Consider the following 27,337-nt stretch of genomic DNA (forward strand, 5'->3'; position numbering starts at 1 on the left):
AAAAACAGAGCAACACGTTGTTTGTAATTTGGGACCATTTAATCTCATCTCTCAGGTCCTGGACTTTCAAATACTTTTTATCTGCTGTTGATCGTTTTTAGCCTCGCAAAACTTCAATTTGTCCAGATTACTAAATATTTCAAGGACATGCTGCACACCGTGCTGAGATAAGAAATTAGATGTCGCTGAACACAAATGTGTGTGTGTCTGTGTGTGTGTGTGGAGAGAGAGACAGCAGAGTGATTTCTCTCGCAGTTTTATTTTCAAGATTGATATTCAGTCCGTGTATGCAAACCGTACCTAGTTACAGTAAAGAGAAAAAGATGTACTTACCTCCGGTTTCGCACAGGTGATAGAACTTCCACAGTTTCTTCCCGCTTCACCTGCTTTCGATTACTAGTTCAGGTTTGGCAAGGTCAGAGGGTGTGACAGAGCGCGCACGCGGGGCGGGGTAGGAGGGCATTTATAATGGGCAACGTCCCTTTTTTTATGAAAGCGATACGTCACTAACCGTTTAAAGAGCAGGCGCACAAACGAGGGGCAAAAGCAAGCGTGTCACGTTCACAGAAACGGGACAGTTTCCAGTCATCCAGTCTGAGCTGTGAGTCAGAGCACCTTACAGGCGTGTTTTGGTCAAATGTATACTTTACAGGTGAGACAATGAAGTCGCAGCATTATGTCTGCTGCATAACCTTTGACAGTGTTGCAGCGGGTACTGAAGAAAGAAATACAACAATAGGTGTCAAAAATGATAAAATCTCTCGAAACCAGTGTGTTGTACTTCTGAGACTTTTTTTTTCCTTCGCTGTTGTTTTTTAGAGGTCTAAAGAAGGGAAACTGTGCAATATATCACAACAGGAGAAATTAGAGAAAATACCTGTAACCTCTCACGCTGATATAGATGCGGATAATTGTGCTCAAGTAATGAAATCAAATGCAACGTGATCACAGTCCACTAGAGGGCAATGTGGGTGCTATATTTGTTTCGGGGAAAAAACTGTTGATTGAGTCTTGTGTCTACATTTTTATGGTATATGAAAAATGGAGCAAAACTTAATTTTTAAGAAAGTGTTGTTTACAGAACTGAGAAAAATCTCATGAATATCTTTTTGAGTATTATTTACAACATGGTTTCTATGTTTGGCAGGTAAATGAACACAAGTTGCATTAAAACCAAATCCAACGTGACATTAGGACATTTATGTCCACTAGAGGGTGGTCCACTGGTGTGTGCTGTAGTTATGCGTGCAGGGGTTTAGTCTTTGTCCATACCTTTTTGAAAAAAAAGTAGAATTGGGTTTTTAAATAAGATGATAGAAATATGTGAGATTTGTTTCCAAGTGCTGTTTTTATGCGCATCATCATCATAATAATAATAATAATAATGATGATGATGATGATACTACACATAAGATTATACATTTATCTGAAAAATGAATTGACTTTGATGGTTATCTGTCTGGTTACCTTTACAAAATAACACACATGAGCAGATTAACATAATATATATGTTTGATGTGAAATATGTCACGTTTCTGTGTCTGATGTCAAACACAACAAATATGACAGGACAAAGGATAATATTTTAAAGAGTGTACTTTATTACTTCACTGTAAACACGATATTTCCATTTATTATTTATTCTTGTATAAATACAAAAATAAAGACTTATTCTATACTAACTTGCATAAACCAAGAAACAAACATAAATTAGTGCAGAAATTCTGACTTTTTTCAGTGGTTGTGTACATTTTTTAAAAGCAGTACCTTATATTATAGTATAGTATTATTTACAACACTGAGAAAAACTAATAGATAATATCAAAATGAAAACTCCGCTATAAGGTTACATGTGAAACAATGTTCCAGTGCATCAGAGTATTATTTATCCATGTTGTTACAAGACGTCGGTTCTATTATTTCAGCAGTATCTAATACAGTAATAGAAGACTAGGAAACACTTCCAGCAGAGTTATTATTATCCAGGGTCATCAATGCTGTTTAGGTGTAAAGCCTGTGTGTCTGAGTCCACCATGACATAAAACTCTCATCTTGTGTCTTGTAAATACACAGAGTTTACAACAAGGTGCAAACATGAGGTTACACTGAAGAACAAGAAGGTCAGATTAGACTTTGCAAGAAAACATCTAACAGACGCACAGTTCTCGAAAAATTATATTTCAAAAGATGAAACCAAGATTAACTTGTATCAGAACCATGGGAAGAGAAAATCAGGAGAAGAGAGCATGTGACCGATTTCACGACCACATTATCTGTGAAACATGGGGAGACAATGAGCCTCATTTACTAATATTTGCCTGGAAATATTTTTACCCTGTGCAGAAATCAAACGCAAAATCCCATTTGTGAAACGTGCATGCCAGCCTATTTTATTGTCACCACGGTGCATATGTTAGTAAATCAGAAGCATCCGGAACAAACATGCACATTTCCTCGTCCCCATTTCTCTGTGTACAAAACTATGTTTACGTCCAAGTGAAGCAGAGCACGTGGTGACGATGTTTTAAGAGAGAAGCCTGCACCTCTAAGACAAGAAATAAGGAGAAAGTTTAACTGTACAAAATGGAATAACAAATAACACATAAGTGATGATCTTTCAAAAATGATAAATAAGTAAATAAAAAGCAACACTTAGGCTGATTATCATTTCCCCTGAGACACAACAAAAAGTCTGAAAACTGGCTGCCAGTGTAACCTGACCACTGGTGTTGATTTAGATGTGACTGCTGATAGTAGCAGCAGGGGGGATTCGGAGGTGTACATGGATACATATTCAGCCAAATGCTGCAAAACTGACAGACTTTTTGATGTGATGTGAATACATTTCTCAAGTGTGTTATCATGTTTCATTATCATCTGTCACTGTCCTGTCCTCTAGCTTTTGTTTCCTGTGACCCTCATGTTTAATATAGATTTAGTATAGGGTCTCTGCTTCTGTTTCCTCTGTTCCCAGGTCTGTCTCGTTTCCATGTCTTAGTGTGTAGTCTGGATCATTGTGAACTGTCTCATGTTTTCTGTTTTACTTTGGCAAGTCTTGTGTCCTGTTTTCAGTGTTTTGCTTTCACGTTCTGTGAATATTTAGTGTGTTAACCTCTTTTCCTCGTCTGCATATCATCCCCTGTTCATCTTTTCCTGCATTCCTCTACCTGTGTTGCCAGTTTTCAGGTTTCCTCATTCTTTGTTTCAGGTTTCATGTTAGCTTCTCCCAGTGTAGGTTTTGTTAGTACCCTCGCTAGTGACTGTTCCCCTCACTAGTTGCTTTTCAAGTGCTAATAAAGGCTCGTCTTCAATTTAAACATTCTCCTGCATCTATTTTGTCTGCGTTTGGGTCCACATCTCTTGTCTCCACACGGTTTGCCTCACAAATCGTGACATCGTCTGTTAGAGACAAATCTAACATATTAAAAGATACAGAGTCATTCAATTCTAAAGTACTGTAGCATCATGCAAAGGGCACATTTCACAATACAACACAAAATGCAAAAATGCAGAGAGGAAAGACTATCTCCTGCAATCTGGTCACATGTGGTCACACACAGTGTGATGTTTGTTATTGTACCTGTAACATTAGAATCAGGCTTGCCCATGGCAGCCACTTTGTACATCCTTACTGACAGACTGAAAGCACTGGAATTCAACTCATCTTATCCACTGCATGATGTAATACATGTTGGAAATGAAGGGCTCATCATTACAACATTGGAGAAAAACCTCCGGGTTTCACCACCAGTATAGCTTTCTTTTAGTGTGTCCAGCACAGTGGATGTGATGGTATTCATGTCGGCTTGGGAGAGGTTTGTTTTGAGTTTGAGCAGAGCCGAAACATGTTCTTCACTGTTGGTGACAGAAAGAAGAAAAGGTTATTAAAAAAAAGAAAAAAGATGTGACCTAATGATTATGTTTATATGCTGTTTATCATTACAAAACTAGAGACTCTGAAGTAAGACTATCAGTGGAAGTACATCAAATAATAAGTCTGAGCACTTTGTCAGTTCACTGGTGTGTTGACTTGCTTACTGTTTATGAAAATGTATGAATTCCATGAGATGCAAGCAAATAACTGTTGTTTTCTGCCAAGCTTAGTTTATATGATTATATATGCACCATGAATGATATTAACAAGGATTGATGATTGATAAATGATATTAACAATGTGAATAAGAAAAATGTCAATACAAAGGTTACAAGTTTAATTCATTTCTTTAAACTTGTAGTCCAAGACTGCAGGTCTCAAATCAAACAGCTGATTTCCTGATCTGCATTATTGAACCTGTTATGTCTTTTTCAGTTTTCTGCCCCTGACACACATCCTTCCTGCAAACACTAACAGCTGTCAGTAACGCGTCACCACACCAATTTAAAGTACTGAAAAAGTGGAGGTGGAAAATGTGTCCATTTCCAATTCAGTTCAATTACATTTTATTTATACAGCACCAAATCACAACAACAAGGCTCTATGCTGTTGTAATTAAACATTTCTGTTTTAAATACATGGTAGGTGAAACTACTATTGGTGACACTGATATGTGCCTAAATTTACATGAATCTCCCAGTTTACACAATCACAGTCAGCTGATGCAGACTGTGTGGAGTGAGAACCAAAATGCAGACACGCACAAACAAACTTGATTCTAACAGAGAACATAGCGTTTATTATGGCTGAACGAGCAGTACAAAAATAAAAGTGTAAAAACTATTTGAAGCTAAACAAAAGCCTAAATTGGATAAAACTAGAAAGAAAACATAAAATATCCTAAACGTGAAAAAAAAAACCTTAAATGTGACAACTTGGTACGAATACATGAAAACATGAAACCCTGGAAACCTGGCATGGCATGACATGGCCAGATCACAGACGATTGGATGAGGAATGAATGAAAACACACAGATTAATGCACACAGGAGGTGATCAGGGGAAGTGCAAACACTTGGGAAACAGCTGATTAGAATGAACAAAATGACACCACAGGGGAAGTAAAACTAAACACAATGAACATGGCACACCAGACCTCTACAAAATAAAACAGGAAACATAACGCAGACGTGGCACACGCTTGACAACATGAAACACGCAGACATGAAAACACATGACAGACTAAGACACGCGGACTCAACGTGAAGAACTGATGAGGAACATTATAAATACACACATAGGAAAAAACTGGAGATGAGGCAGCCATAACCAAGCACAGAACATGATGGCCGCAGAAAAACACATGACGGATGGAAAGGGTAATGAGGGAAAACATGTAAACAAGAGGAGAAGACAGGAGACAAAGACATTACTGAAACACATGATGGGCACGGGAGACATAAACACAAGAAGCGAAGACACAAGGGGAATCTAACAGAAAATAAACTAGAACTGGGCAACCTAAAATAGATGAGCTAAAGATAACTACATGAACTTAAACATAAACCATAAACATCAAAATATATTAAAATTCAAAATGCTGGGCCAAATGACCCAGGATTGTGACATACACTAGTTTTACCAAATAACTCCCCATAAAATCACACACTTCTGTGGTGCTGATACTTTCAGACACACAGTCAGTCTTTATGTGAGTGCTATCAAGAGAAGTGATTATGTCCCCTGATTCCCTTTCTCCTTTTCCTTTAAGGTTAGAAATAAGACAAGAACGAGACAGTTTGGTTTCTGGTGCCACATTTGGAAGAAATCTCTCCTTTCACTCTAATTAACAGCATTATTGACTTCATCTACACACAGCTGCTGCTGCTTCTCTCAGGCCTGCATGTTTTATTTAGCTTTCAGTTTCTCATATTAGTTTCCATGAATGTAGCTCATCCTGCTGACAAGAAACATCTGAAACCAATTAAGATGTTTGGCTCAGTCTGCTTCTTGTTTTCCCTCAGCTCTCTCTGAAAAGCACGATTGTTTATCCTGACCTAATGTCTCACAAACCTCTTATCATGATATAGTTCTGTCCTTATTGTTTATGTTACAGTTGATGCAACAGGCCCAAAAAAGGAGAGCACATTATGTTTTGCGTGAGTTATACTCTGTATGTTTCTGTATTAAAGTAAATAATGTCTGAGTCAATTCAAAAGTTACCTGAGGTCGGGATAAGCAGATCCCAGTGAAACGATTTGCATCTGTATGGCAGGAATACCTTGGAGTTTTAGCACTTCTGCAATCTTGGTCAGGATTTCCTTTAACCAGTCTTGTTTGGATCCCTGTGAAGACAAATCAGTGACGTCAGTTTAGTCTGCAAGTTTCCCAAAACTCTAATGTGTGTAAGATATTAATTTCTGAGTTACACATTTTTAAATTTATACATTTATCTTCCCAAGATTTATAAATGTATCTTTTTTTGACAGGGGTTTATATGCAGAAAGTGGAAAAAAGTGGGAGTGAGGGGAACAGAATAATAAATAAGGACAGCACATTGTTGAACATTGTTTCTGCAGTCTAAAGTGATTACCAGACTTCTATAGAAATCATGCCTTTGACTCATAATGTGACTTACATATAGACCATTTGGTCCATCACTTTCTATAGGTCACACTTTTGTTCCTAAGGAATGAGTCCATTGGTTTTCCATTGAGTGTATTATGTCCAGCCTTGGAGGGTCACATTTTAGCCAACTCCTCTGAACAGCCTTTTCAATTTTACAAATCTTTTTAATCAAATTATTTTTAATCAAAACTTCCCAACCAAATAAATGTGAAATGCAGCTGATTCTTATACTTATTCTTATTTTTTCCACAGCTTAGCAGAAATCTGATCACTTTTGGGTTTTATTCATGTCTCAGCTAAAGTGTGCAGTGAAGGTGAGTCTCACCATTCTGGCAAACAGCTCGTGCAGTCTCTCTGCATTTTCTTTCACAGTCTCGTAAGCCTTCTCCTGCTTTTTGGTGTTCTTTAATTTGACTTTTCCTTTCAGGAGCCTCTGGACATATTCCACTGTCACTTCCTGCTGAAGCTGACCAATCAGCTCCTGAATTTAGCCCAAGTATATAAGTAGTCAGAGCACATCATAATCCTTTTACTTAAACATTAGCAATGAAGGCAATAATGGCCATTCAATCCGAAACAAAGTTTCCTCCTTTTACCTGGTAAGAGGACTGACTCGAACCCTGAAGTTCTTGAAGCTGGTCTTCAGTGCTGTTCAGCAGCTTCTCAAACGTGTTCTTCTTCAGCCAGTCACTGGTTCCCAGTTTCTGGTAGTGTGGCTGTGTGAGGAACAAATAACCAAGTTTTTTAAACCTTTGATTAAGACATGTTAGGATTTAATCCTGAGGATTATTGATATCTGCAGTTGTAAAGAACTTACTTTGAGGACCTTGCGCACAGAGGTTAATAAATAAGTGTGGGCAGACTGTTTCATCTCAGTCAGGATCGGCAAACATTTTTTCTGCACATCCTCTGGGAACAGATCGTGCTTCTCAAAGAAATCCCTTTAGACAGACCACACAGGACACATTAGCTCACAGTGAAGTATTCGCCTTTTATGATGAAGTTAAAATCTGAATTTCCATCTAACTGGATCAGAAACAAACCTGAACTGTTCGACACAGCTGAGGTTTGCCTTTATGAAAGCTTTGCTGTGCGGTTTGTTCTGCCTTATGATGTCTTCATGAAACTCTTTATACCTGCAGAAGATTAAGAACAGCTTTCACTTTTATTATCTTGTTATTACCAAACGTAAAACTAAAATGTATTTTCAAATTTAAATATTTAAAAGACAGCCTTGTGAAGCCTTGTTACCTCTGCATGAAGTCTGTCAGGTTGGATGTTATTTCCTGGGCCTTGTGTCGGTCTCTTACAGTTATATGTGCTGATGTCACGATGCCGTTGATAAACTGAAGACAAATGTATTGACAAATCAGTGTCAGTTTCAAGCTCCCACTGTCATGACCCTGTGCCTTCTCGGCTGACTCTGTATGGCTACAAGTGTTTTTGTTGTGCTGCATCTCTCTCTCTCCCCTGCACTGCGCTCTACCGGGGCGGAGTCATGACAGCTCCAGCCCCTGGCTCGGACACCTGCAAGCAATCATCACTCACTTCTTAAGGCGGCTGCTGAGAGTGCTTCCTTGCTGGATTATTGTGTAACACTCGTCAGTGTCATCACCTATCTGAGCCTTTTTCTGAGTTTCTGTCGTGCCACTACTTACCTGCCTTTCCTCTCTGTGCCAGGATTCTCGCCAGCCTGAGGACCGCCGTTGGTGAGCTAAAGCCGGAGTCCGAGCTACCTGAGCTTCAGTGGATTTTGTACATAGCCCTCTTCTTCCCGTGCCTGTGCTTCCCGGAGACCCTCTTCCTGTGCCCCCTCACCTGTATATATTCGCACCTGGTGTCTGTGTGTGTAAATAAAACGTGAACTTTAGTGACGGTCTGACTCCGAGTCCCTCCTGAGCCTGACAGAATAATCCAGCCATCGCTATGGACTCAGCAGACCCAGCCGCGGCAGCGACAGCCCCCATGTCTCTGGAGGAGCTTCTGCACCGACACGAACAAATGCTAGTACGGCTCAGCGGAGACGTGGCGTCTCTAACTCAGGCCTTCGCCCAACGGATTCCACTGGCCGACGATCAGCCTCCTGCGGCTCCTCCCCAGGTAACACACGCTCCTGCCGTCACTGCAGCAGCCACAGCTACTCAGGCGGCTAGCGCGGTGGCTTCAGTTGCCTCCGCGGTTTCACTGGATAAGCTTTTACCCTCACCTGAGGCTTTTTCTGGGGAGATGGGAAAATGTGCGGGATTTTTGTTGCAGTGTTCCATGCAGTTTCAATTACTGCCTCATGTTTTTGTTTCTGACGGGGTTAAGATCGCTTACGTCACCCAGCTCCTACGTGATCGAGCCCTGGCCTGGGCGCAGGCCCAGCTACAGGCTTGCCCCGGAATGTCTTATGATGACTTCCTGTCTCGCTTCAAGTCGGTGTTTGATAAAGGCTCTAGTACGGAGGCTGCTGGCTATCGTTTGATTAATCTGAAGCAAGGTAGGCGAAGCATGGCTGACTTTTCTGTTGATTTCTGGACTCTAGCTGCACAGACCAAATGGGGACCTGAGGCCCTGAAGACCACTCTGTTAAATAATATCCGCGAAGAGCTCAAGGATGAGATAATGATGCGGGAGCTTCCTGCTTCTCTAAATGCTTTGATGTCCCTGTGTATTCAGGTGGATGATCGCCTGCGGGCGCGCCAGAGCTCACGAAGAGCTCTGGCACGAAGCCCCTGGCTTCTCGGGAGCCCCAACCCGACGCACGGGAGGCTAGAGCTTTTGGAACTGAGGAGGAGGTACCCATGCAGCTGGGACGTTCTCGACTCACCCCTGCGGAGCGACAACGCCGGTTTTCCGCGGGTGAGTGTTTGTATTGCGGCCGCAAGGGGCATTACATCTCTGCCTGCCCGGCGCTGGCAAAAGGAGGCGCCCGCCAGTAATTGAGAGGGTACTGGTGGGCGACCTGTCCAGCAACAAGCCTCTTCCCCGTCTCTTGCTGCCTGCAAAACTCACCCTCCGGTCGTTGTCCCATTCCCTCTCTGTGTTAATTGACTCTGGTGCAGAACAGAATTTCATTGATGCGTCGCTAGTCTCCAAGCTCAACATTGGCACACAGCCACTGCCTCATCCTCTCCGCGTGTCCGCCCTGTCCGGTCACCGGTTGCCTGACATAACACACGTCACCCTACCCGTCACACTCACTCTCTCCGGTAACCACGTTGAGAACGTTTGTTTCTGTGTGTTTAAGGCTCCAGTAACCCCGCTTGTACTAGGTTATCCATGGCTTTCACAACACAACCCACACATCGACTGGAGGAAAGAGCAAGTTATGGGGTGGGGTGTGGACTGCCACATGACCTGCCTTCGGGCCGCCACACCATCTGCTCCCTCTTCCCCCCCCCCCGGGAAGCCTTCAAAGTCACCGGAGCTGTCTTCGGTTCCCTCCGTCTATCATGACCTCGCAGCAGTTTTTAGTAAGGATGAGGCGGGCTCGCTTCCACCACACCGGCCCTATGACTGTGCCATTGATCTTCTCCCTGGGGCGCCTCTCCCCTCTGGCCGCCTCTACAGCCTCACACAGCCCGAAAGGGAAACCATGGAGAGATACGTCAACGACTCTCTGGCTGCTGGGTTAATTCGCCCGTCATCCTCCCCCGTGGGGGCAGGATTCTTCTTTGTTGCAAAAAAAGACAAGACGCTCCGGCCATGTATTGATTACCGCGGCCTCAACAAGATCACTGTAAAGAACAAGTACCCTCTTCCCCTCCTTAATTCTGCTTTCGAACTACTCCAGGGGGCCACGGTGTTCAGCAAACTAGACCTACGAAACGCTTACCACCTGGTGAGAATCCGGGAAGGAGATGAGTGGAAGACCGCTTTCAACACGCATATTGGACACTATGAGTATCTTGTCATGCCCTTTGGCTTAACCAATGCGCCCGCGGTCTTCCAGGCCCTTGTTAACGATGTTCTGAGGGATTTTATTAATCGATGTGCTTTTGTGTACCTTGATGATATTCTCATTTTCTCTAAGTCCCAGGCGGAGCACGAGAGTCACGTGAGGCAGGTCCTGCAGCGCCTCCTGGAGAACCGGTTGTTCGTGAAAGCGGAGAAATGTGAATTTCACGTTGACACGGTGGCCTTCCTTGGCTATATCATCTCTCAGGGGGATCTCAAACCGGACCCCGAGAAGGTCCGGGCCGTGGTGGACTGGCCTCAACCGCCGAACCGCCAGCAACTCCGACGGTTCCTAGGATTCGCCAACTTCCACCGACGCTTCATAAAGGACTACAGTAAGATCGCCTCACCTCTCACTGCGCTTACCTCTCCCAAAGTTCCTTTTCAGTGGGACCTCTCTGCTCAGGAGGCCTTTTCCCTACTAAAGGAGAAGTTCACTACCGCCCCCATCCTCCGTCAGCCCAACCTCAGGCAACCGTTCGTGGTGGAGGTGGATGCTTCGGACTCTGGAGTGGGAGCAGTTCTGTCTCAACGATTTGAAGGTACGCTCCATCCCTGTGCATTCTTTTCTCGTCGTCTCTCACCCGCAGAACAGAACTACGGCATCGGTGATCGGGAGCTGCTAGCGGTCAAACTGGCCCTGGAGGAGTGGAGGCACTGGCTTGAGGGCGCGGAACACCCGTTCATCGTGTGGACCGACCATAAGAACCTTGAGTACATCCGGTCCGCCAAACGCCTAAATTCACGACAAGCCAGGTGGGCCCTCTTCTTCACAAGATTCAATTTCACCATCACTTACAGACCAGGGTCGCGCAACGTGAAGCCCGATGCACTCTCCCGTCAGTTTTCCAGTACGGAAGGAGACTCCGATCCAGAACCGATTCTTCCAGCTACCTGTGTTGTTGGAGCTGTCACATGGGAGATCGAAGCTCTCATGCGCGAGGCCCAGGATACTGACCCCGACCCGGGGACGGGCCCCCCTGGTCGGTTGTTTGTCCCTGCTGCTGTCCGACCTCAGGTACTCCACTGGGGCCACACTGCCCGGTTCACCTGTCATCCAGGAGCCCGCCGCACCATCACCTTCCTCCAGCGGTTTTTCTGGTGGCCCACCTTGGACAAGGACGCCAGGGAGTACGTTATGGCGTGCGCCACGTGTGCCCGGAACAAACGTCCCAACCGACCACCCGCCGGGCTTCTTCAACCACTCCCCACGCCAGGACGGCCATGGTCTCACATAGCGCTGGACTTCGTTACGGGGCTCCCACCGTCATCCGATAACACCACCATCCTCACTATTGTTGACCGTTTTTCTAAGTCGGCTCATTTCATCGCCCTCCCCAAGCTCCCTACAGCCCTGGAGACCGCCCAGCTGCTCACCACCCACGTCTTCCGGCTTCATGGCATTCCGATGGACATCGTTTCCGACCGGGGACCCCAATTTACCTCTCGGGTTTGGAAGGAGTTCTGCATGCAGATCGGCGCCGCGGTCAGTCTCTCTTCGGGCTTCCACCCTCAGAGCAATGGACAGGCCGAGCGTACCAACCAAGAGCTCGAAGCGGCACTCCGCTGTGTCGTCTCTCTCAACCAGGCCACTTGGAGCGAGCAGCTCCCCTGGATTGAGTACGCCCACAACTGCCTGACCTCTTCAGCCACTGGACTGTCGCCGTTCGAAGCCTCATTGGGCTACCAACCACCCCTGTTCCCGGCCGTGGAGGGTGAGCATGCCGTCCCATCAGTACAACATCATTTCCGCAGGTGCCGCCGGGCCTGGCGGTCCACCCGAGCCGCTCTGCTGCGGACGGCGGAGCACAATAAAGAGATCGCTGACCGCCACCGGATCCCTGCGCCTGCCTATACAGTTGGGCAACAGGTATGGCTCTCCTCACGCTTTGTTCCCCTTCGTGCAGAGTCGAAGAAACTTTCCCCGGCTTTCATCGGTCCGTTCGAGATTGAGGCCCTGGTCAATCCGGTATCCGTCCGTCTGAAGCTGCCTCGCAATATGCGTATCCATAATGTTTTCCATGTCTCCCAGGTCAAGCCCGTGCTCTCCAGCCCGTTGTGCCCTCCTTCCGGGCCCCCTCCGCCCGCCCGGCTCGTGGATGGGCAGGAAGTGTTTAACATCACCCGCATTATGGACTCTCGGCGGCGGGGGCGGGGCGTCCAGTACCTGGTGGACTGGGAGGGCTACGGGCCAGAGGAACGTTCCTGGGTGCCCCGGTCGGCGGTTCTGGCTCCTGGTCTGCTCCGCGAGTTTCACCGGCGGCATCCGGGTAAGCCGGGTGGGTCGCCGAGGGGCTCCCGTTGAGGGGGGGGTACTGTCATGACCCTGTGCCTTCTCGGCTGACTCTGTATGGCTACAAGTGTTTTTGTTGTGCTGCATCTCTCTCTCTCCCCTGCACTGCGCTCTACCGGGGCGGAGTCATGACGGCTCCAGCCCCTGGCTCGGACACCTGCAAGCAATCATCACTCACTTCTTAAGGCGGCTGCTGAGAGTGCTTCCTCGCTGGATTATTGTGTAACACTCGTCAGTGTCATCACCTATCTGAGCCTTTTTCTGAGTTTCTGTCGTGCCACTACTTACCTGCCTTTCCTCTCTGTGCCAGGATTCTCGCCAGCCTGAGGACCGCCGTTGGTGAGCTAAAGCCGGAGTCCGAGCTACCTGAGCTTCAGTGGATTTTGTACATAGCCCTCTTCTTCCCGTGCCTGTGCTTCCCGGAGACCCTCTTCCTGTGCCCCCTCACCTGTATATATTCGCACCTGGTGTCTGTGTGTGTAAATAAAACGTGAACTTTAGTGACGGTCTGACTCCGAGTCCCTCCTGAGCCTGACACCCAAAGCATAATTTTCAGATCCAGTTAAGCACCAGGAACCAAACCCAGTGCTTTACAATGTTAGTGACAAACCCAAGTGATTAAACTACAGAATCATGGGAGGGTTTGAAACTGTGACTCTGATCTGACAGTAAATGAGTTTCTATAAATGACTGTCTTTTCCTTGTTTGTTAGTCTTTTTCTCAAAGTTTCTCAAAGTCTTTTTCAGTTTGGTTAATATGTGCATCAGGCTGAAAATATTTGTCAGCACTACTTTGGAAAGTTCTAAAGTGGATAACAGAGTAAATGTCATTTTGCACATTTTGTTCTCCTATGATCAAAACAAGGTTCTGTCAATATTTCACCACAACATTTTTTTATTGCACAGTTCTGACATAGCAAAGTTTTCAAAGCTTCTCATCATGGTCAACAATTAGAAGTCAACCAATCCAAAACCAGAGATGGCTAGTAACGCGTTACAAGTAACGTGTTACTGTAATCCGATTACTTTTTTCAAGTAACAAGTAAAGTAAGGGTTTACTATTGCAAAAAAGGTAATTTGATTACTGTTACTTTCCCATAAGCACGCTGCGTTACTGCGTTACTTAAACCATGATTTTTTTGCGAGAGTGTCTCATGACAATGATGTAAGCGAGTGCGACGTTCGTGGCAACAGCTGCGTGCAGATCAACAATGGATAATATAAGGAGGGTGGGAGAGAGTATGAGCGTGCAGCGTTTAAAGCGTGGAAGTACTGACCTTACTTTGAGTTTGATTCCGTAAAAAGTGACAAAAACATTAGTGTCCACTGTTCACTGCGTGGGAAGAAAACTTCTTTTTACAGCGAAAAAAAACCCTAAACATACGAGCAAGCACCGACAGTACGCTGCCATGGGAATGTGGAACTCCCAAATCCTTCCACTGACCGCTACGACACACCTGCACCAGGGCAAACCTCCACCTGCCCCACTCCTGCTATACAGGTGAAAATAGAGCAACAGGACCGCTGAGTCTTTGATTATTTTTTTTTTCTGCTGTGTTTTATGTGCATTTATTTGAAAGACTGAGTGTAAACACAAAAACCTATTTTATTTTATGTGCTGGAATGTGCAGAAAATAGGTTTAAATGTTAAACTAATTTCTTCCAGTCAGAGAATGTTGCATATAAATTAATTGTTTGCTTGATGCATAAAGTTAAAAGATTAATACTGATAAAACTAATTTCAAAAAGACACTTTTCCATTTGATTACATTTTGTACAGTATGATGGATTATGCAGAAAAAATAGAATTGGGCTGAAAGATCTATCGCTTTATCACCTATTCAGGTTGTAAATCATTTTTTTAAAGTAACTAAGTAACTGATTACTTTTGAAAATAAGTAATCAGTAAAGTAACGGGATTACTTTTGGGGGGAAGTAATTACTAATTAGTTACTGATTACTTTTGTCAAGTAACTTGACCAACACTGTCCAAGACTCACTGTAAGGACCCTTAAAGCAGGCCAACACTTTATATTAATACATTTTTATAAAAGCATAAATTTCAGCCTCTTTTATATCAAGTTGTTGCAGCAAATCTACCTGGATGACATCATAGGCCACAGGACTGACGTAGCAACCATCATCTCTTGTCGGCTCCTTTCCTTGATCCCACTCTTTCTTTGCTTCATCCATCACTCGGTCAATATAAATCATCAGGTCGCTCTAAACACACAACAACACACAGCTGTCACTTTTAAACCGCTTTCATGTGTAAAGATTTAATTACTGACAGTAATAATTACATCTAGAGTTGGCACGATACCACTTTTTTATGTCCGATGTCATAAATTTGGATCTGATAAAGTGTATTTTATCATTGATAAAACTGTCTTTTTAATATCTTATACGTTCATACTCAAGTTTTACAAAACAAAACACTAAAGTTATTCTATCATACTTGTATGCAAAAAATACACTGCACCCAAAATATTTTGCAGTTCAGCAATACTAATCTTTTTATTTAAACTTTTAGCAGAACTTTAAATCTAAGTATTTAAATTAATATTCAAAAAGTAATTTAAAATGTAATTTTATGCACATTTCAAAAACTCTTTGGTTCTGAAATAAAAGTAGTGCAACATCAGCACAAAATAATGTTTATATTCAACAACAAAAAAAAACAGGTTGTATAATGGACCCTTTTATGCTTAAAGCTGAACATAAATAGACATCCAGAGTGGAAAGCAGTGCAAACAGATGCAAACACGGCTTCATCACACACATCTTTTATCAAGATGGATGTCAGTGTAAGCTGTTTGTGTCACATTTAACCTGAGACTGAATTTTGTGTAATTTCTATACAAAACTTAAAACACATATGAAAAAAAGTGTTTTCTTAATTTTTTTTTGAACCACGAAACTGTTTCGCTTGCAACACTGCTGTTTGATGAAATGCTGGTTTGGAAGCACATAGTGAGGCTCCCGATGTTTTCAGTGTGAAGTAACTCCAGACCACTGACAGGTCTCGCACATAACTTCCGTTCTAACCAGTGACGCATACTGCTCCAACGTGCTAAAGTACTAAGCTGGGTTACGCCATGTCCCAAGTTTTGTGAGGTGCTTTTGTGATAGTTAATAGATCGGATTACACTTTTTATTTCTCAATATCCGATCCAGTAATTTAGGTCAGGATCGGACCGATACTGATACTGTATATCGGATCGGTCCATTCCTAATTACATCTACAATATTATGTATAAGAAAAATATCCGTTAAAACCAACAACTCTTTGATGCTGCATTTACACATCTCACTTTAAGCCCTGCAATGACCATACTGATTAACTGGATACACGCCTCAGATACACTGTGTTACCTGTTGTTTGCTGAGGTACTGCTCCTCCAGAGGTTTCAGTAACTCGTCAGGAAGCAGGTTTCCCAGCGCTTCAGTATTGATATTACTGGCCAGCTCAGGTTTTTCAAGGATTCTGGTACACAGAGCAGATAACACATGAGTTTCTATAAACAACCCAAGTTGTGTTTAGTCTATAAAAATGGCATTTTATTTAGCACATTAAGAAAACAAGAAATTAGCCGTTACATTTGTATTATTATTCACTATCTGTAATTGCTCAGGTATTTATTCTTCTAAAAACAATGAAGGACCTCACACTGACAGACATCCTCATGTTTAGTCACAGAAAGATGCTGCTTCAAACAATAATTGAACTGGTGGCTTACCCTGGATAAAACTCCTTCACCCATCGCAGGAGGAAGCTGCAGTCCTTGTCATCCAGAACAAAGTCTGCAATCTTTTTGAGTCTTGCACTGAAATTTTGATGGTACTGTCTTGCATAAAAGTTACAGATGTCCATCTCTGGTGGGTAGCAGTTCTTCACAACCTCCACCACCTGCTGCAGGTCCTCCTTCAGCTGCCTGCCCATGGAGTGGATGTCTGCCTCTATAGATGACTGGTTCACCTGATCACCAATGGGGCTTGATGGATTATCCATACGCCCATTTACTAATTTTTGAAGCACTTCATCATGGTGTTTCTTCCACTCGCTGGGCCTCCAGGTTGGTGGAGTTTGAGAATTTTGTCTCGACAGCTGGTCCTGCTCTTCCTCAAGGTTGATGGCTTTCACCGCAGATGTCAAAGCAGACACCTCTTCCTCAGTGCTGAGAGAAAGACTCTTCTGCAGAATCTGCCATACACGCTCTTCAAGGGCTTTATGGTCTGCAGCAAGCTTTTCTACTGCTTCCTTGTTGGCCTCAGCCTCCACTGTCTCCCAAAACAGATGTTTCTCCCTGTCTATCAGTTGCTGAGTGGCCTCACAAAAGGCTTGCATTTCAAGGTATTCCTCAAAAGTAGGTTTCACTGGTGGACAATAACAAAGACAAATCTTTGAATTTCTTTTAGATTACCAGTACTATTTTATAGATGAATCACCCAGGCTCTCTGGGGTTCTCTTGGTATTTAACACTAAACATCTAAATAAATCTTCCTAAACAGTGAAATGAATGCTGCACATGTACTATATACACATAATTAAATATCATGAAAATAATTGTAATTAAACTTATGCCATGGATATTAACATGGGATTCAACAAATAAAAAAATATTTGTACTTCCCACCTTTTTCCTCGATCGAGGTGGCTTTATCCTCGTCCTTTTTCCGTCTAAAGTAAAAAGATTCTCTCACTCTCTTAACAGTATTATCAAAAGGGGACGTAGTGGGATCTGAAACAGAAAAGCACACAGTTTAATGTAGTTTCAATAACAGACTGCAGGCATCATTTCTGTTTTTGATGGTGTCCAAAGTGTCACACATAATTGAATACAAGCATTTAATAATATGGCCAATTTCACATGTGCTTTTATTGTAAAGAAACCATTTTTCCTGTGTCAGTGCTGTTACAGTCCCGGGTGTTACCCTGTGTTTTGTGTTTAATTTCTATTTCTTGATTATTGGTTATTCATGGTTTTGTTCTCTTGATGTTATTTGTTGTTCTGGCTTCTAGTTTAAGTCAGTGCCTGCCACACAGCACGTCATGACAACTGAATTGCTACTGTGACTGAATATTTATATTTATTTACTCTATAGAGGACATGGTTAAGATATCAATTACATCCTGGAAATATTCTATAACTGCAAAATTTTGCCATTTTGCATACTTTAAATATGCTCTTAATGCCTGGATTATTGCCCAGGTTAAAAAATGTTATTTGACGGCATCAGATCAGGATTCAGGAAACAGACACGAGCAGATACTTCAGAATTCATATGAATCAGCATATGTCCTCATCTGCACCTCTCATATGAGAAGACTCAAGCACCCAAGCCTCAGTCCTTGGACCAGTTTTCTTTAGGCCATCTAACTAATTGTTTTAATGGACTTTCTTACCACTGCTATGTAGATTACACAGTTTTACTTTTATGTCAAGCCCAACAACCTTAACAGCCTTTCCTGCCGCAGTGACAGCTTCTCTGCCATTACTAATTGGATGCAGTCAAATTTACTTCATCTCAATTGCAGTAAAACTGAGGTTCTAGTACTTGGCCCAGGCAGTTTCTGTAAGGAGATGAGTCAGTACATCGGCCCCTTCACTAATGACTTCTAAAACTAAAAACCTTGCTATAATTTTTGACCAACACCTGAATTTTGAAACTCATATCTCAAAGCTCACCCAAACTTGGTTCCTTCACCTCAATATATTGCAAAATTCTGTTACTAACACAACGACAGGGCGTTATACAGCAAAGCTTCTGAAACCTGATCCCTGCAGCCGACCTTTCCGCCCCGTTTAAGAGGATCTTGTAACTCTGACTTTAAAACCAAATATAATTGTGCTTTTGAGGTTGTTGCGCCCAAACTGTAGAATAATCTTCTTCACTCAATCAGGTCTGCTGACTGTATTTGTTTTTTTAATGACTCCTGAAAACTCAATTTTATAGATTAGGGTTACCTTAATCTTTTTCCTTTTAAATCCGGCCATAGTATATGGCCAAACATAATCAATGATCCTACAAACTGGCAATGTAGAGATTGCACTACATCTTCACTGTCCACTTGTCTAAGCAAGGGCTCCCTGGAGCATTTGCAGACTGTCCAAAATGCTGCAGCAAGGCTTCTGACCAAAACATCTAAATACTCTCATGTGACACCGTTGCTAATGCAGCTCAATTGGCTCCCTGTTGAATTCAGAGTCCATTTTAAATTTCTGGTCCTGCCCTTTAAAGTTCTTCATCGGCAAGCACCAGCCTACATCACTGAACTTTTACAGCCCTATGCCCTTAGGAGGTCCCTGAGATCATATGATCAGGGCCTACTTGTTATTCAGCATACAAGGCTGAAAACCAAGGGAGACAGAGTTTTTGCGACATTTTTGAGTTTAAGATCTGTGGACTCAGTGGTCTCTTTTAAAAAACAACTAAAAACACATCTTTTTAGAACTGCATTTTGTTAACTTTTGTCTTTTTCTGTTTTATACTTTGTCATCTCTTTGTGAAGCACTTTGTGATCTTTTTATCTAGAAAGGTGCTATATAAATAAAAATGTATTTATTTATTATTAATAGTGCAGCACACAATGACAAAACGACGTGGCTAGCATGCATACAGTCCTAAACTCACCATCTCTGGAATAAATATAAGGAATCAGGCCTTGTCACTCAACATCAGATCTGGGCCTCAGTAATGCACTTGTTCAAATGCAACACATGCAGTTTGGAGCCAGATGCAACAATCTGATGGAAACCCTACAACATGAGGTGGAGGCTTTTCCTTTTTTTGGCAAATTAGTGCCAATGGTTTCATTTGGCACGAGAAATGATCTAGTATTAAAGTTTAGAAGTTTCACCTGTGTTTGATCGTGTCAGTGGTCTGGATTTGTGAGGAGAGACATCTGACTCATCATCCTCTTTTTCCTGGTTGCTCTTCGGAGAGGTGGATGCAGAGCCAGCATTCAGACCTGACAGAGAGGGAAGAAGAGCACATTAGTAAAACAGCTAAACTGACTCTTTAGTTTCAAAAACACATTTGTCTTTGTGGTGTCACAGCGATTCAAAACCAACTATCTGAAGTTTATTTTGGAAACAGAACAGGCTGGTGCAGCACAGCGCCAGCATCTAAAAGTGAAACTGATCGGCAGAATCTTGAAAAACAGTCTGACCTCATTTCTAATCAGATGATGATTTAGAGTCAGTCACATGACTTGTGGTAAATTACCTAATATGTACAACTGAAATGTATAACTGTATCTTTGATAGAGGCTGAAAAGCTTAGCATCGGAAATTAAACACTGGGTAAAATGTTGCTGTAGTGTGTTTATGTTCCAGTATGATTTATCTTAAATGGAGTTGTTTTGATTTGGTGCTTTTCCTGTATGACATTATCAGTCCCCCATCACTGTGGAGGAATTTTGCCCCAGTCTTCTTTACAATGATGCTCTCTACAGGTCCTGCCACAGGATTCAATTCAGGTTGACTTTATCTGGGACAATTCAAGTCATTGATTTTTGCTTTCTTTCACTATTCTGTTGTAGATTTGCTGCAGTGCATGAGATCATTGTCCTGTTGCATAGCAGAGAGATCGTCTCACATACAGAGGAGTTCATGTGTCCTGTGGCTGGCAAACAAGCGCAAGCCCTCACCTCAAAGAACAGCAGAGGACAGACCATTAAAGTGGCTCCTTCCACCCTCTTGCACAGGCTGAAAAGTCTTATTGTAACACAAATTTTGATATGCTCTACTGCAAAAAGAATTGGACAATGTTTTATGGTTTATGCTGTGTTTTTATTCTACAGGCTACACAAAAATCAGGGAAAACCCAGAGGAAGCTTCTCTGCTTTCCTTCATTTAGCAAACAAACATAACAGACATATTCTGACAAGTTTTATAAGTCTTTTTGTGCTTTGTTTGATGTTTTTACCTCTGCTGAGGATATTATTAGGATTTTATGTGTGTCTGAAACTTTGTAGGTCTAGTGTGCATTTTTTTTTCTTACTGCCAGTGTTTGTACTGACAATATAGAGTTATACAGGTATAAAGAGCATCTTAGGGAGACAGGGGTGCACAAATCTGCAAAAACATGGAACAATTTCACTACAATGTTCCTCAATGTGAAGTTGTAAAGACTTTGAATATCTCATCATCTACACTACATCATCAAAAGCTTTAAAGAATCTGGAAAAATCTTTTACCGTGAGGCACCAGGCCAAAACTAATAGATCCCTGTGATTATCGGGCCATTGGGGAGCACTGCATTATAAACAGGTGTGATTCTGTCACAGTCACACTGTACGACATCAGGAACACTTCCTGAAATCACTGTTTGTGAACACAGTTCACCGTGACGTCCTGAAATGCAAGTTAAAGCTCTGTGGCACAAAGAAGAAGCCAAATGTGAACATGATCGTCATTTAAAATAAACTGGGACACGATGTAAAACTGTTGGTTGGTCAGATGAAACATGGACGCTCAGACCTCTAGACTAAACAAGAGAAAGACCATCTAGCTTGCCATCAGTGCTTATATTTGACAGCAGATTTTATGAAGACCCCAACGGTACTCACTGGGTGACGGAGGTTGTGGTGAAGCCGCAGAGTCTGAGTTCTTTGCGGGTGCATGTAATTTGAATTTCTTGCCACCAAGTGACGGATTCTTCCTTGTTCCACGCCGGAAGCTTGTAAGCTTCGCAATCATGCCGTTCTTCTTGCTGGGGTTCTCAGTGGACTTGTCCATCATGTGTGACATTTTATTTCATTATCTACCCAACTGTGAGAAAGAATACAAAATAAATGTTTAAAGACAAATTATGTTAAACTTAAAGTAACCAGTCTGTTTTGAAAATGTAAGGAGGAGAACAGGAGCACAAATGTTCATGTTAAAATGTAGGCACTAAAAGTAAAAAGTAATAAATACTCAAATAAAGTAATGAAGTATTTGTATTTCATTACCTCCTATCCCTCGATTTTAATAATAATTATAGTAATTTGTGAGAAAGTGTCTTGATGAATAAAATCCTGTACATTCACACCTACTTTATCCCCAACAGCACATTTATAGCACTTTATATAGAACAAGTTTATTCACAAACCAATTCACTGTGGCTTTCATCAGGATCATCATAAAACTATATTAGAGCTAACATTTTATATAGATAGATTACAGTAGAAAAACACAGAACAATCTGTTGTTCATCTCTTCGGTCCTTGACTTTGAAATACTGATCGTTTTCAAGGTCTGGGAAAACTTCCATTTGTCCAGATTTCTAAATATTTCAAAGACATGCTGCAAACCATGATAAAATATACCCTGTTTTCAGCTAATAGCTCTTTGGGAATTACCTTGTTGGTACAAAACTGCTAGTTTATCGGTCGTGTAGTAATACTAAATATATATATATATATTTTTTTTTTAAGTCTAAATCCGTGGAAACAAACTACAAAAATAATTTAATAGCTAAAGAGTTTAATCCGTGTATAGCTAGTTAAGAGAGTAAAGAGGAAAAAAAAGGTGTGCTTACCTCCGGACACAGGTAATAGAAAATCCCGCAGTTTCTTCTCGCCTCACCTACTTTCGTTTTCTAGTTCAGGTCTGGCCAGTGGGGGGAGGGAGCGAGGGATTAATGAGCAGGCGCAAAAGACAGCCTGTCACTTTCCCATAAACGGCACGACTTCCAGCCATCCTATCGAAACTGGTATGGGAATTCGGGCTCTTTTTGGAGAACCGGATCTTTTAGCTCGACTCACTAAAAAAGAGCCGGTTCTCCGACTCCCAACCGAATCTTCAGGTTGTTTTGCTGCTTTAATTAATTTATAATATTAACAACAATATAAAATTATGCACAAACAGAATTACTAATGTAAAAAAAAAACGTGGTTTTATTTATATATGCTTATATATACGTATTTAAGGGGGTCCCTAGAGACAAAACACATACAAACTCCAAAACACATTTCTAGCATTAACTGAACTTCCAAAACAGAGCTACCTTGATCACTTAAATTACACAATTGAAAGAAAGCATATATGTATATGTATATATGTATATATATATATATATATATATATATATATATATATATATATATATATATATATATATATATATATATATATATATATATATACATATATATATATTTACAAGTAATTTTTTTTTTTTTAAATCTTCACTTACCTGTTACTATCACACACCAAATCCGGTCATTGGTACTTCCTGTTTAGCCACTAGGTAACAAAAGCTAAAAAAAAAAAAAAAAAAAAAAAAAAAAAAAAAAACCAACTCATTTCATTTCAACATTTTAACTATTTAAATTTTCAGCTTTTTCCTTTTAAACAAATTTAAAGTGAAACATCACAAAACACTGCAAACCAGAACACAATAAATTATAAATTAAAATATGCAAAAAAAAGAAAAAAAAGAAAGAAGAAGATGCACATTCTCTGTCATATAGGCCTGGGATGATTTTTTGGGAGTGTTTTCCTGCTTGGAATTACATACATAGGATTCCCTGCATGAATAAACTTTCTGAATCCTTTATCATCCGCAAATGAAAATAGTTGTGGGTGATTACTTTACGTTTCTAATGTGACGATGTTGTCTCTTGTTGTTGTCCCTGGCTCTTTCTGGCTTTTTCCCTCCAGCTCTGTTCCTGTACTACTGCCAGTGTAACTATCGCCCCTCCCCCCTCTGCTCAGTGCAAGCACAAGGCTCACGAGCGGAGTGAAGTGGAAAAAAGTGCGACAGAGAGGGTGAGAGAAAGAAAAAAACCTGCGACTCCCAACAAGGAATCGGATCGCGTCGTTCACTCCAAAGATCCGTTTCGGTAGCGACCTACACATTATTGCTGGGATCGGAACCAGAGCTCCCTGCAGGCTTGTTTCGTTTTCGCCGCATCGTTTCATGGTCAAATGTATACTTTACGGCTGATGAAGCAATCTCTCATATTGTACAGACAAGGACATCAATGAAGTAGAGCCTTACAGCATTCAGAACTCTTTACCATTTATCATCAAGCACGTAGGGAAATGCGTGCCGTGTGCTGCGACCACTTTGTATACTGAGCTTTATTTACTTAGAAGACTAACATGGCGCAGCATTATTTCTGCTGCGTAACCCTTGTCAGTGTTGCAGTGGGTGCTGAAGAATGAAATACAACAATAGATGTAAAAAATAGTAGAATCTCTTGAAACCAGTGTGTTGTATTTCTGAGACTTTTTCTTCTTTGCTGTTTTCTTACAGATGTAAAGAAGGGAAAATGTGCAATATATCACAACAGGTGAAAATAGAGTAAATACCTGGTCACCGCTGATATACATGCAGATAAATGTGCTCAAGTAATAATGAAATGAAATCCAGCGTGATCTCAGGCCACTAGAGGGCAATGCGTGCTATATTTGTTTCAGGCCAAAAACTATTCATTGAGTCTTCGTGCCTACATTTTTATGGTATATGAGAATGGAGCAAAAGTTCTGTGTTGTTTGCAAAACTGAGAAAAACTCATAAATATCTTCAAATGCAAAGCACCATTATCAGATGAAATGTCACTATTTAATCAAGGATTCCATGTGAAACAATGTTCTAATATTTCAGTATTATTTAACACTTGGTTTCTGTTTTTTCAGCATTATACATACATACTAATACAGTGATATTATAATAGGAAAGGCTGAGGTAGACATGTAATTATCCAGGGTCATTAATGCCCCTGTATATGTAATTATTTTCATAACACACTTTCAATCCTGTACTGGTAGTTTAAATGTTACCTTTCTCCATAGTGAGCATTACCAGTTACTTCCTTAATTTTGTTGATGGTGCTGCGCTGTTTGCAGATTTCCATGGACCTGCTTATCTCAGGAGCAGCTCTGAAACACAAAGGCTGCTATTGAGCACAGGCATCAGATTAGTGTTGCATAATAAACAGAAAGCTGTGGCGTGACGGATGTGTGTTTGCGAGTCCAGCTGTCCACGAGCGTTACAGGTTAAATTCTAATGAAGAGCTCTAAAAGTCTCATCTTACACTGAGGAAATCTGATAATTTGGTCGTATTTGTTGTATCGTGGCGAACAAATGTTAAAAATTCTCTACTTTGACTACTCTAGTATCATTTCATTTAAATGTAAGCCTGACCCAGTTTGTGTTTAGTCAATTAATTTGCATGTTGTTACCACAGAAACAACTTGCAAATGATAGGTAGATGTCTCTAAATGTGGCATAAGGCTCCAAAAGTCTCCTCTAGTGCCTAAATATAGATTATAAATGTGTTATGTGCTATTATATATAGACAATGCTTATTCTCTGTTTGACTCTGTGTGAACCTGCATTTTACAATGATTTAATGAAGTAAAATAAAATAAATTACGTGTCATTATGATGTATGACGATAGTTTTGTTCAATCCAATTCAAAAAGTTTTTTTCAGTTTAGAATAACTGCATTATTCAGTAGGTCCATAATTTATTCATTCTTATTTGTTCTTGTCATTTTGCTTCTGTATTCTGTATACCACCAGTGGATTTTAAATAAAACAATCAAGAAGCAAGGGGTTTTAGGAAAAGTATCGCATTGACTGTTAAGAATTACACCCATTTTTATACACAGTCCCCAATTTTCAGAGGCTTAAAAGTAATGGGATAGTTGCACTTCCACAGCAAGGTAAGGTCTGTTCCCAAAGTACTCCATGACAAATTAAGCAGATAAAACATTTGCTTAATTTATGAGAAACTAAACAGATTCTACTGCATGTTATGTGCATGTGGGAGCACAGATTGGGATGTTTGTTATTAGCCTAGTATTACCATTGAACATTTCGCACATATAAAAGAAAACAGGAACCCGTGTCGAATGACTTCACACTGATAATCAGGTTATCTGTCTCTGCCTAAGGTTAAGCCTGAAACTAAGAATTCATTTGCATCTGTGGACAGCAGCAAACAGCACAGTGTTTGTTTTTATTATAGAGTAAAACTGCAGGATACATGTTTAGTTGTAAATTTATTTCAGTGTCAAAAAAATAAAACAGAGGGAACAAACGCCTGAGACATTTAAGTCACTCAGAATCAAGCAGACCCTCGATTACTCATGGATGTGCAAACATTAACAGTGTCATAAATCATTCATCTCTCTGCTTTCACCAGCAGCAGTGTATGTGATGTCTGAGGTACAGAGACCTGCACCAATGCCTCGCAGCTGTTCCGACTTTAAGCACAGCAGTGCTGCTGCTGCTCAATTAGGAGCTATACATTATGTGCCGCTCAGGACACGACTACTGCAACGACTACTTTGTTGCATTAAATATTAACTCTCACAAATGTATGAATGTGTTTTTTTTTATTATTATTCTATTACAAATGAAATTGTAAATATTCATTCACAGCTTTAGTGTATTTTTTTAACAGATTCTAGGTTTGAGTAAATGATTTGTGCGAGCTGATAGCGTTTGTGTGATATTAGGTGTCTGAATGTCTATCATAGTTAAACCACATGACTCATATAACCTGTTAATGCAGTATTTCAGGATCTGAGTACTTCCTCCAAAACTGTGGCGCTAAAGAGATTATGGGAAAGCTGAGGGAGTGCTGTTACTGTGTCTTCTTTTCTGTTCTTTTCTCTCCTCCTTTGTTTTTACATTTTTAATGAGAAGAAAAGGATATTCTGCAGAATAAACAGCTGTCAAGCCTAACATCTGGTAAATTACACAATGGGTTACCCAAGATGCAGTTTAAGTGTAGACTCAGCTTTAATTCTGGGGTCAAGGAAAATAAATTGCATTGAAAAAACAAACAAAAGATCAGGTTTAATGGGCAACTCGACAAAATGCTTTTTCATTAACAGATTTGTGTGTTCTTTCATTATTCTTCCTAAATGACACAGATTAAAGGTTTGGAGTTGATTCCAAGTGTAGTATTTGCAGCTGGAAGCAGCTGAAATATACAGATTGTTATGGTGTTGTGCTCTTTTTGAGCTTCTTTGTGTTTCTTTGGACTAACCTTTTGCTTGCATCTCCTCACTGTCCTTGTCTTTTCCTACCTCTGGTTTCTCTTTGTGGTTTGTCAGTTCTAGTGACTTTCTTTTGATTGTAGTAACTGCATTTCCTTTTTCATGCTTTGCTGTTTTATTTCGTGTCATTGTCCTGCGGATTATTTCCACTTGAGTCTCATTTTATCATGGCTCAGTGATGTGATCAAAAAGTTAAAACAGGACTTGCAGAACTCTCATTAAGCAGCATTTTACTTTTGCATCTGCAGTTTGCTGGATCCCCCCCAGTGTGTCCAAACAGGGGTCCTTAAACTGGATGTGCACAGTGGCATTTTGGTGTGCACCATGAATGTTCTCCCTCAGTTGCTCCAGGAAACTACACTGGAAATATGTTGCAACACTCTGAGGGATGATCTCACTGTGCACAATGCTGTAAATATTGAAAAAAAAAATGATGAGCATGCTACTGAGCTCACTACAACCCTGGTGCACTTCCTTCAGGAATGAAAAGTACTAATGCTTAGATGTAAATCTGTTAAAAACTGTACAGGTGTAGCTGAAAAACCAGTTCTCATCACACAAAAGTCATTTCAAAGTTTCAAAATTAGTAAAT

The 27,337-nt window shown here is 41.3% G+C and overlaps 1 protein-coding gene across 1 annotated transcript; it reads right to left on the reverse strand.

Annotated features, from left to right (window-relative positions):
- Window positions 1–1,604: 1,604 nt before the first annotated feature.
- On the reverse strand, window positions 1,605–22,327 carry LOC308389317 (tumor necrosis factor alpha-induced protein 2-like). The gene is made up of 14 exons (XM_080870648.1): window positions 22,265–22,327; window positions 21,312–21,513; window positions 19,599–19,709; window positions 17,374–17,478; window positions 16,477–17,113; window positions 16,112–16,223; window positions 14,837–14,959; window positions 7,754–7,848; window positions 7,546–7,638; window positions 7,320–7,443; window positions 7,099–7,218; window positions 6,828–6,983; window positions 6,098–6,219; window positions 1,605–3,855 (listed from the first exon to the last, which is right to left on the reverse strand). The coding sequence occupies exons 2-14, from the start codon at window positions 21,490–21,492 to the stop codon at window positions 3,666–3,668; spliced, it is 2,169 nt and encodes a 722-aa protein (XP_080726774.1). The 5' UTR covers window positions 21,493–21,513; window positions 22,265–22,327; the 3' UTR covers window positions 1,605–3,665.
- Between the last annotated feature and the right edge of the window lie 5,010 nt (window positions 22,328–27,337).

This window comes from Rhamphochromis sp. 'chilingali' (genome assembly GCF_963969265.1).
Source record: "Rhamphochromis sp. 'chilingali' genome assembly, chromosome: 21".
NCBI lineage: Eukaryota > Metazoa > Chordata > Actinopteri > Cichliformes > Cichlidae > Rhamphochromis > Rhamphochromis sp. 'chilingali'.

Coding starts and splice junctions, on each gene's coding strand:
- LOC308389317 (XM_080870648.1), bottom strand. CDS start 21,492: ATGTCACACATGATGGACAAGTCCACTGAGAACCCCAGCAAGAAGAAC. Junction 17,479..19,598: donor ACTGACACGATCAAACACAG/GTGAAACTTCTA, acceptor TTTCTGTTTCAG/ATCCCACTACGTCCCCTTTT. Junction 14,960..16,111: donor AGTACCTCAGCAAACAACAG/GTAACACAGTGT, acceptor TTGTGTGTTTAG/AGCGACCTGATGATTTATAT.